Source organism: Salmo trutta, chromosome 32 (assembly GCF_901001165.1).
Source record: "Salmo trutta chromosome 32, fSalTru1.1, whole genome shotgun sequence".
NCBI lineage: Eukaryota > Metazoa > Chordata > Actinopteri > Salmoniformes > Salmonidae > Salmo > Salmo trutta.
In genome coordinates this window covers 41538643-41549664 of record NC_042988.1, presented here as the reverse complement: position 1 = coordinate 41549664, position 11022 = coordinate 41538643, and the positions used below count along the sequence as shown (strand labels likewise).

At 42.6% G+C, this 11022-nt stretch overlaps 1 protein-coding gene across 7 annotated transcripts in view; it reads right to left on the bottom strand.

Moving 5' to 3' along the window:
- Nucleotides 1-4817, bottom strand: part of LOC115171924 (putative oxidoreductase GLYR1) — a 21829-nt gene extending 17012 nt beyond the window's left edge. For 4 of the 7 annotated variants that reach the window (XM_029729169.1, XM_029729170.1, XM_029729173.1 and 1 more), the window contains exons 1-5: nucleotides 4695-4816; nucleotides 4088-4124; nucleotides 3879-3958; nucleotides 3628-3775; nucleotides 1691-1801 (exon numbers count right to left, since the gene is read on the bottom strand). In XM_029729169.1, the coding sequence (XP_029585029.1) occupies nucleotides 1691-1801; nucleotides 3628-3775; nucleotides 3879-3958; nucleotides 4088-4124; nucleotides 4695-4732 (414 nt within the window). In that variant the 5' untranslated portion in view covers nucleotides 4733-4816. Of the gene's footprint in view, nucleotides 1-1690; nucleotides 1802-3627; nucleotides 3776-3878; nucleotides 3959-4087; nucleotides 4125-4694 lie in introns of all 7 variants that reach the window. The other 3 variants (XM_029729168.1, XM_029729172.1, XM_029729171.1) reach the window with 1 other exon arrangement.
- Between the last annotated feature and the right edge of the window lie 6205 nt (nucleotides 4818-11022).

The window sequence follows — 11022 nt, the reverse complement described above, 5'->3', positions numbered from 1 at the left end:
TCATCTATGGAAGCAACAATAGATCTGGTCGTCAGGGAGACTGTAGACTACATTACCTATACATCTACAGGGGTGTGACGTTGACTACAGTCACTGTTGAGACTAGATAAACTATAATAACTGTCCTATACATCTCATGTGGAGTGTCAGTCAGGTCTGTCAGGGAGAGACATTACCCTTGGAGTCACTTTAAAGACTAGATACACTATGATAATGTGGAGTGTCAGTCAGGTCTGTCAGGGAGATAGATTACCCTTGGAGTCACTTCATAGACTAGATACACTATGATAATGTGGAGTGTCAGTCAGGTCTGTCAGGGAGAGACATTACCCTTGGAGTCACTTTATAGACTAGATACACTATGATAATGTGGAGTGGGGTGTCAGGTCTGTCAGGGAGAGACATTACCCTTGGAGTCACTTTATAGACTACATACACTATGATAATGTGGAGTGGGGTGTCAGGTCTGTCAGGGAGATACATTACCCTTGGAGTCACTTTATAGACTAGATACACTATGATAATGTGGAGTGGGGTGTCAGGGAGAGAGACATTACCCTTGGAGTCACTTTATAGACTAGATACACTATGATAATGTGGAGTGTCAGGTCTGTCAGGGAGATACATAACCCTTGGAGTCACTTTAAAGACTAGATACACTATGATAATGTGGAGTGGGGTTGACTACAGTAACTTATAGATGTAGAGCTGGTTTCCCAGACTCAGGGTTTAGTCTAGTGCTGGACTACAAAACAAGCTCAATAGAGAATCTACATTGAAAATGTTTTTTTTGCCCCCATTATTAAGCTTCACCTGTGTCCGGGAAACAGTCCCCTACTGTGTAGTGAGACTTCACCCAGGGCTTCCAGGGAGACACACATTACCCTGTGGGTTCAGTCACTACGGTAGACAGACTTCACCTATTGGGGTGTGGGGTTGACTAGACAGTCTATACATCTACCGGGGAGTGAGATGTCAGTCACGTTGTAGACTAGACAGTCTATACATCTACCAGGGAGTGAAATGTGAGCTAGAGCCTTCAGGGAGAGAGAGGCTGTGGGTTCACAGTCACCCTGTAGAAACCACTAGGGCTGATCAGAGAGCCTATATCTAGTGAGATGTATGTATTTACCTGGCTGTGGGTACAGTCACCCTGTAGAACCTACTAGGGCTGATCAGAGAGCCTATATCTAGTGAGATGTATGTATTTTACCTGGCTGTGGGTTCACAGTCACCCTGTAGAACCCACTAGGGCTGATCAGAGAGCCTATATCTAGTGAGATGTATGTATTTACCTGGCTGTGGGTTCACAGTCACCCTGTAGAACCTACTAGGGCTGATCAGAGAGCCTATATCTAGTGAGATGTATGTATTTACCTGGCTGTGGGTTCACAGTCACCCTGTAGAACCTACTAGGGCTGATCAGAGAGCCTATATCTAGTGAGATGTATTTACCTGGCTGTGGGTTCACAGTCAGACTGGAGAACCTACTAGGGATGTATATCAGTGAGATCTTCAGTGGTCTCTGTGTGAGTTCAAGCCAATCAGTGGGACTGAGGATGCTGAAAAGGGAGTGGGACCAACACCTAGCTGTAACCTGATGCCACAGCAGGTGTTGGACAACTGGCCCTTTTTAAATGATATCAGCTTCTGTAAGTCTGAGTGTCCACCACACTAGTCCACTACTAACCTTCTCAGAGGGGTCTTTCAGGGCACTGAGGTCTTCATCATCTTCCTCTAGGATCTTCAGAGGTTTAGTTGGTGTCTTCTTTCCTTTAGAGTCTCCTTTCCCCTCAGAGCTCTGTGGGAATAACAGAGCCATACATTAACCCTTTCCCCTCAGAGCTCTGTGGGAATAACAGAGCCATACATTAACCCTTTCCCCTCAGAGCTCTGTGGGAATAACAGAGCCATACATTAACCCTTTTCACTCCAAACCCAGTTGTAACTAACCTGGTTCAGTTTATCAACCAGCTAATTTAGAATCAGGTGCGCTAGATTGGGGTTGGAGTGTAAACCTACAGGAGGGTAGCTCTCCAAGAACAGGGTTGGAGTGTAAACCTGCAGGAGGGTACCTCTCCAGGAACAGGGTTGGAGTTAAAACCTACAGGAGGGTAGCTCTCCAAGAACAGGGTTGGAGTGAAAACCTACAGGAGGGTAGCTCTCCAAGAACAGGGTTGGAGTGTAAACCTGCAGGAGGGTACCTCTCCAGGAACAGGGTTGGAGTTAAAACCTACAGGAGGGTAGCTCTCCAGGAACAGGGTTGAAAAGCCCTGGTCTAACCTATGAATGTATAGACAAGGCACGTTGGTATCCCTACTTCTCCACTTCAGTATTACAGTGACATAGTCCAACTGTTGTTGAACTAATTTAGATGAACAGTTAAGAGTGTTGACCTGAGGTCAATTTTTTGATGGTTGGACAAATCCCATCTGTCTGGTGGCAATGTGACAGACATCACATCGCTTGCTTAGCCATACCACTTCCTCCCGCTTACACCGAGACTAGAACCCATACCACTTCCTCCCGCTTACACCGAGACTAGAACCCATACCACTTCCTCCCGCTTACACTGAGACTAGAACCCATACCACTTCCTCCCGCTTACACCGAGACTAGAACCCATACCACTTCCTCCCGCTTACACTGAGACTAGAACCCATACCACTTCCTCCCGCTTACACCGAGACTAGAACCCATACCACTTCCTCCCGCTTACACCGAGACTAGAACCCATACCACTTCCTCCCGCTTACACTGAGACTAGAACCCATACCACTTCCTCCCGCTTACACCGAGACTAGAACCCATACCACTTCCTCCCGCTTACACCGAGACTAGAACCCATACCACTTCCTCCCGCTTACACCGAGACTAGAACCCATACCACTTCCTCCCGCTTACACTGAGACTAGAACCCATACCACTTCCTCCCGCTTACACCGAGACTAGAACCCTGGACATCTGCCTCGCAAACTCACATAACCTCCCACCTGAAATGGTCTTTCCAGCTGCGTCACAGAAAAGCTAGCAATTCAGCAACGCAAGTGGAGACATTTCACGCTGAGGAGGGAGGTTACGGAAAGCGGCAGGTAGCCTAGTGGTTAAGAGCATTGGGCAAGTAAACAATAGGTCACTGGTTCGAATCCCAGAGCCTACTAGGTGAAAAAAAAAGTCAATGCGCCATTGAGCAAGGCACTTAACCCTAGTTGCATTGGATAAGAGCGTCTGCTAAAATCTTATTTAATTTCACCTTTATTTAACCAGGTAGACAAGTTGAGAACAAGTTCTCATTTACAACTGCGACCTGGCCAAGATAAAGAAAAGCAGTTCGACACAACAACACAGAGTTACACATGGAGTAAAACAAACATACAGTTAATAATAATACAGTAGAAAAATAAGTCTATATACAATGTGAGCAAATGACTAAAGTGTGTCTGGGTTACCCAGGTGATATCACCTGTTGACTACAACATTATACCCTCCTCACCTGTTCTCTACCTGTGGCTTTTGAACTAACAGTCATGTTCACTAGATATGAAACGGAAGAAAACGGTCAAGAAATGACTTTTCCGGCTACTTTCTGCCTGTCTGGGGGGGGGGGGGGGTGTACAACTACCTCACCTGTTCTTTCCCCCCCTGTTTCTCTTTCTTCTTCAGGAAGTCTTCCACCGCATCCACAGCCTGTTGGAAACGTTTGCCCTTGTTGATCTTGATCATCTCCTCTTTGTGGGGGTGGTATGGCTTCAGCTGCTCCACCTTTATCCAGGCACTGCACACACACACACACAGTTGGATAAGTGATGGAAACAAGCTAGATATGGATATTAGTGATAAGTGACAGATATTGTAGTAGGTTTTGTTTGTTTACTTACTGGTCTTCAGTTCCAAAGAATTTGACAAAATGACATTTTTTCCCTCTTGGCTTTTTCAGGTCCTTTGGAGGACTGACTACCTGGAAAGACAAAGAAAGTTAATCACAATATCACTTACGTGTAGCTAGTCAGTTTAGCATACAATATAATTCTTAGTCAAAACGACCGTGGTGTTCAGATTTCGCTAGCTTGAATTCGACAGATCTTACCTTGCCTGGCCACGGAGGATAGCGCCCGAGCTTTCCCCTAAAACAAGAACATTGCCATTTGATTGATGATTAAACGTTGCATTATCGAGATAACGTTTTGATGTTCAGAATATAAATTCCACTACCCCTTGCATTCGCCGTCGCAGTAAACATTGGCTTCGAACAAGATGTCCCGGGTGGCACAGTCACCAGATTATTATCTAGTCAGCTAGCGAAACTGGCTAATTAAAGATTGATGTTGTTTCTTAAACATCACAGTACACACTTTTCAGATGTCATCGGTAAACATGTAGAGAACTAAACTAACCAGTATATGGATTTAGCCATATTTACATGCAGATGCGTCCGGTATCACTTCTCTGGGTGCGGCAAGGCTAAGTAGTTTACTAGCTAGCTAATGGCTATGCTGACTCGAGCTAAACAGGCAGTAACGTATTTGTTTTGAGTTCGATCGACAACTACCATTAGTAAACGAATATTTTGTCACATCTACCTGATCTAATGTAACGGAAATACACGAATTCAGTTGATCCGACACGGATTCGATGTAAACAATGAAATTCGAATGGAATAAAACGATTAAAGTAAGTTAAAATGCATATCTCACCAAACTAGGTCCCCGATTCTCAGATGCACCGTCGCCATCTTAGAACTTTACTGAAACGTCGCACTGAACACGGTGAAAGAACACACCCACCAGAAAACACATGCGTCACCCCAAACCACAGAGTTTCTACATCCAGAGGTGCAGCATCGCGAGACTTCCGGGGACGCTAACGAAAAAGAACAAACGTACCAGGTCGGGGTTTGGAGTATAAGAAGTCAATGAGAGAAGTGAAAAATTCGTCCTTAGTTGTTAATGTTCTCAAAATCTAAAGGTACAACCTAGATTGGAGCCAATGTCTTAAGTAGTTGAACATGCTATTACTCCAACCTCGTAAAAGTGACAAACTGACACGTTTTCATTTTTCTCAAAAACGACTTTATATCGAAGGAGTGCCTTTGACTGCAAGCACATGCGCAGTTTGGCGCAAGACGAACGTTAGTCCCAAGGACTTGTTTCTACATCGCCGAAGTCAAGGATCGGTAGGATAGTCAGTTTTACGAGGGTATGTTTGGCAGCATGAGTGAAGGAGGCTTTGTTGCGAAATAGATTTAATTTGGGATTGGAGATGCTTAATGTGAGTCTGGAAGGAGAGTTTACAGTCTAACCAGACACCTAGGTATTTGTAGTTGTCCACATATTGTCCACATAGTCAGAACCATCCAGAGTAGTGATGTTAGTTGGGCGGGCAGCAATCGGTTGAAGAGCATGCACTTAGTTTTATTAGCATGTAAAATCAGTTGGAGGCCACGGAAGCAATGTTGTATGGCTACATCATACAAATTCATGAAAACAAAAATGTGCTTTTTGGTCATAATTTAAGGTCATGGTTAGACATACGGTTAGTAGAGCAGTGTGGTTAAGGTTACATTTTAAATCAGACTTGAAGACAATAAATTGTAGAAATAGGAGGGGTTTAGCCAGAATTATGACTTTGTGGCAGTGGTAACTAGTGACAACCCAAACAGTCAACAAAGCAACTTGAAAGCATGAATAAAACATTTTCTAAATTCTATTAAATATACTGTATCCCTAGGCAAGAGTAGAAGGCAGTTTCAATCAGATACTTTCATTCATCAGACTAGAGATTCAGTTGCTCTTATGTGCCCTCCTGCAACTCGAGGGTGGGGTGGTGCACTGTCCTTACATCTCAATGGGTGTTACATTTACATTTATTTTACATTTATGTCATTTAGCAGACGCTCTTATCCAGAGCGACTCCTCAACAACTGTAATGGGGGGTGTTCTCCTCAACAACTGTAATGGGGGGTGTTCTCCTCAACAACTGTAATGGGGGGTGTTCTCCTCAACACCTGTAATGGGGGGTGTTCTCCTCAACAACTGTAATGGGGTGTGTTCTCCTCAACAACTGTAATGGGGGGTGTTCTCCTCAACACCTGTAATGGGGGGTGTTCTCCTCAACAACTGTAATGGGGGGTGTTCTCCTCAACAACTGTAATGGGGGGTGTTCTCCTCAACAACTGTAATGGGGGGTGGATGGTACACTCTCCTTACATCTCAATGGATGTGCTCCTCAATGGGGTAGGAATGTTAGTTTGGTCTGTCATCCAAGTCATAGACTGTTCTCTCTGCTACCGCACGGCAAGTGGTACTGGAGCGCAAAGTCTAGTTCCAATAGGTTCCTTAACAGCTTCTACCCCCAAGCCATAAGACTGATGAACAATAAATCAATTGGCCACCTGGACTGTTTACATTGACCTCTTTAACTTTTTTCTACAGTTTCTCAGCGCACTGGCTCTATGAACAGTCATTGGACTCTACCCACACATCTTACACATATGACAATGACTCACACACACACACACACACACACGCCTAGTCACTTTTACCCCTACCTACATGTACATATTTGTTCAATTACCTAAACTACATGGTACCCCTGCACACTGACTATTTTATTGTGTTAGTATTTCCTTCTTTTTATTTAGCTAATTCTTCTTACTTTTTAACTCTGCATTGTTGGGAAAGGGTTTGTAAATAAGCACTTGACGGTCCACACCTGTTGTATTCGGAGCATGTGACAAATAAAACACAGATCCCAACATGAATGGATGAGATGAAGGTAATATTCACAGCCCCAGACAACCCCTTTACCTGTAGGCCTAAGCAATGCTACATCTGTTTCTAGAAGTCTTTATGAAGGATAGCTGTGTCTGATTGCTGTGTAACATGTTGCCACCAATTAACCTTTTTTACAGTGTGCCTATTTAACCTTTCCCCCATGCGCCACTGAATAAAGGTTTTTATTAGTTTGATCTCTCACAATAGGGACTACAATAAGGTGAGTTTCTCTCTTTATTGTAAACCCTCACCTCACAATACAGTGGTATAAAGACAGCTACAGTTGTTTATATTTGACTGTAAATCACCTGTGTTACGTTTTACTAATCTAGTTAAACCAAAACAATGCATATTACATCATTATCCTAATGAGTGTTTTATAAATCAGACACCTTCTAACTCCTTTGTTTTCCCCGAATGACATCTGAACATGGAACATTTGGCATGTTCCGGAATAGAAGCCCGGAACAAGAGGAATATTTTATTCAAGGGTTTAATTCATAAAAGCAGATTGAAAATAGAAATCCTCCTAGTGGTGAAATAATTTCCTCACAACATTATCCTGACAATGCAATAAACACAGACACTGAATTTAAATCAGATGTCATAAGGTATTTCTGGATAAGACATCTCTTAGGTCTGAGTTTGCATCACAGATGGCACCCTATTCCATATATAGTGCACCACTTTAGACCAGGGGCCATAAGGAGCTGGTCAAAAGTAGTGCGTTATATAGGGGGTAGGTTGCCATTTCAGAGGCACCCATTTTTAATAAATTGGTGAATTGTGTTTCTTACATAACACAAGATTACATTGTCTGTCTAGACCGGATTTAGTCATTTCATCAAAATCCCAGGATTAATTGTTCTAATTATATTTTTGTGTATTTCCTATCATAAGCCCCATCGGGACGGTCTGTCCAGTCCACTGTGTCCGAGGTGTTATCCCAAATGGCACCCTATTCCCTTTTGAACAGCCCTATTGGCTCTGGTTAAAATAAGGTCACTATGTAGGGAATATTCTTCCATTTGGGACACATATCCAGGGTGAATGGCTTGTATACCCACATAAAAAAAATACTACAGTTTACAATACTGCCCTACCAAGCAACAAGGTAGTAACTACTCATAAATAAAATTGCTTTTATTTACCTTGGTTTCACAGTAACTTTATGCAGTTACTGCTAATACGACCCCCATTTTCTCCACAACACAATACAATACAATAGAGGCAGGATACTTATCCACATGATTAAGCATGTATTTAATGTAGCAAAAATTACATTAACTCATTTTTCGACCAAATGAGCAGTTACTGCCTTTTTGCTTGGTAGGGCAGAATAGAATACTATAGTACTTACAATGGGTCGATTGTTCTGAATGGTATGTGTTGAGTTTGATCATTAGTTAGTCTATTCATGTGTGACAATATTCAAAATGGTCATTATGTAAAGCCACTGTAATAACGTCCATTTTGTTTCAGTTGGTTTGTTTGGAGAGGCTTTGCTGATTTGAGGTCCAGGCAGTGTATTGGCAGTACCCTCTTTAAGTAAAATGATTTTGTATTTCTAAAATATCTATTGTTTATGTAACTGCAGTGGTTCACTTTCTTTCCAACCATCAGAAGTACAGTATTGTCTGTCACAGTTCTTTGGTCTTCTTGTGAACTTTGGTCAGCTGGTTCTCTGTGAAGCGCTGTTGTATTTCAGAAAGCTATCTAGTGGAAGTAACAGAGCTGGTTCTCTGTGAAGCGCTGTCGTATTTCAGAAAGCTATCTAGTGGAAGTAACAGAGCTGGTTCTCTGTGAAGCACTGTCGTATTTCAGAAAGCTATCTAGTGGAAGTAACAGATCTAAGAAGTGATTTTGGAGTCCTCTTGTTAATGTCCATTATCTGTGTCAAACAAGCAAACCTCGAAGCTTTAATAAACTTTGCTCGTTCTTCACATCTGATTCTACCGTTTCCCTTTAACGGGACTAGAACCAGTCTAACGTTTAGAAGTGACAGTTGTATTTTTTTTTTTATATTTCTGGTGTTGTCTGGGCCGTTGCATTGCTCAGAACTGTTGACCCAGCTCAGTAGGTGGCCTGTCATCAACCTGTGTCTTGTGTTCTGGTTGAGGTGTTCCCCTCATTAAACAGTAACTGGTTGAGGTGTTCCCCTCATTAAACAGTAACTGGTTGAGGTGTTCCCCTCATTAAACAGTAACTGGTTGAGGTGTTCCCCTCATTAAACAGTAACTGGTGTAGAGTCTTATGTTCTGGTTGAGGTGTTCCCCTCATTAAACAGTAACTGGTGTAGAGTCTTATGTTCTGGTTGAGGTGTTCCCCTCATTAAACAGTAACTGGTGTAGAGTCTTATGTTCTGGTTGAGGTGTTCCCCTCATTAAACAGTAACTGGTTGAGGTGTTCCCCTCATTAAACAGTAACTGGTTGAGGTGTTCCCCTCATTAAACAGTAACTGGTTGAGGTGTTCTCCTCATTAAACAGTAACTGGTTGAGGTGTTCCCCTCATTAAACAGTAACTGGTTGAGGTGTTCTCCTCATTAAACAGTAACTGGTTGAGGTGTTCTCCTCATTAAACAGTAACTGGTTGAGGTGTTCCCCTCATTAAACAGTAACTGGTTGAGGTGTTCCCCTCATTAAACAGTAACTGGTGTAGAGTCTTATGTTCTGGTTGAGGTGTTCCCCTCATTAAACAGTAACTGGTGTAGAGTCTTATGTTCTGGTTGAGGTGTTCCCCTCATTAAACAGTAACTGGTTGAGGTGTTCCCCTCATTAAACAGTAACTGGTTGAGGTGTTCCCCTCATTAAACAGTAACTGGTTGAGGTGTTCCCCTCATTAAACAGTAACTGGTGTAGAGTCTTGTGTTCTGGTTGAGGTGTTCTCCTCATTAAACAGTAACTGGTTGAGGTGTTCCCCTCATTAAACAGTAACTGGTTGAGGTGTTCCCCTCATTAAACAGTAACTGGTTGAGGTGTTCTCCTCATTAAACAGTAACTGGTTGAGGTGTTCTCCTCATTAACAGTAACTGGTTGAGGTGTTCCCCTCATTAAACAGTAACTGGTTGAGGTGTTCCCCTCATTAAACAGTAACTGGTTGAGGTGTTCCCCTCATTAAACAGTAACTGGTTGAGGTGTTCCCCTCATTAAACAGTAACTGGTTGAGGTGTTCTCCTCATTAAACAGTAACTGGTTGAGGTGTTCCCCTCATTAAACAGTAACTGGTGTAGAGTCTTGTGTTCTGGTTGAGGTGTTCTCCTCATTAAACAGTAACTGGTTGAGGTGTTCCCCTCATTAAACAGTAACTCGTTGAGGTGTTCTCCTCATTAAACAGTAACTGGTTGAGGTGTTCTCCTCATTAAACAGTAACTGGTTGAGGTGTTCTCCTCATTAAACAGTAACTGGTTGAGGTGTTCTCCTCATTAAACAGTAACTGGTTGAGGTGTTCTCCTCATTAAACAGTAACTGGTTGAGGTGTTCTCCTCATTAAACAGTAACTGGTTGAGGTGTTCCCCTCATTAAACAGTAACTGGTTGAGGTGTTCTCCTCATTAAACAGTAACTGGTTGAGGTGTTCTCCTCATTAAACAGTAACTGGTTGAGGTGTTCTCCTCATTAAACAGTAACTGGTTGAGGTGTTCCCCTCATTAAACAGTAACTGGTTGAGGTGTTCTCCTCATTAAACAGTAACTGGTTGAGGTGTTCCCCTCATTAAACAGTAACTGGTTGAGGTGTTGTCCTCATTAAACAGTAACTGGTTGAGGTGTTCTCCTCATTAAACAGTAACTGGTTGAGGTGTTCTCCTCATTAAACAGTAACTGGTTGAGGTGTTCTCCTCATTAAACAGTAACTGGTTGAGGTGTTCTCCTCATTAAACAGTAACTGGTTGAGGTGTTCCCCTCATTAAACAGTAACTGGTTGAGGTGTTCTCCTCATTAAACAGTAACTGGTTGAGGTGTTCTCCTCATTAAACAGTAACTGGTTGAGGTGTTCCCCTCATTAAACAGTAACTGGTGTAGTCTGGTAGTTGTGCCATTTTAGCACTAGTCGACAGGTGTTACTTCAATATACTACAGTGATGTCCGCAAAAACACTACAGTAAATACTAGTCATGTCTGCAAAAACACTTGAGTTAATACTACTGTCATGTCCTCAAAAACACTACAGTAAATTCTGCAGGTTAATACAGTAATGTTCGCAAAAACACTACAGTGAATACTATAGTATACTACAGTAATGTTCGCAAAAAC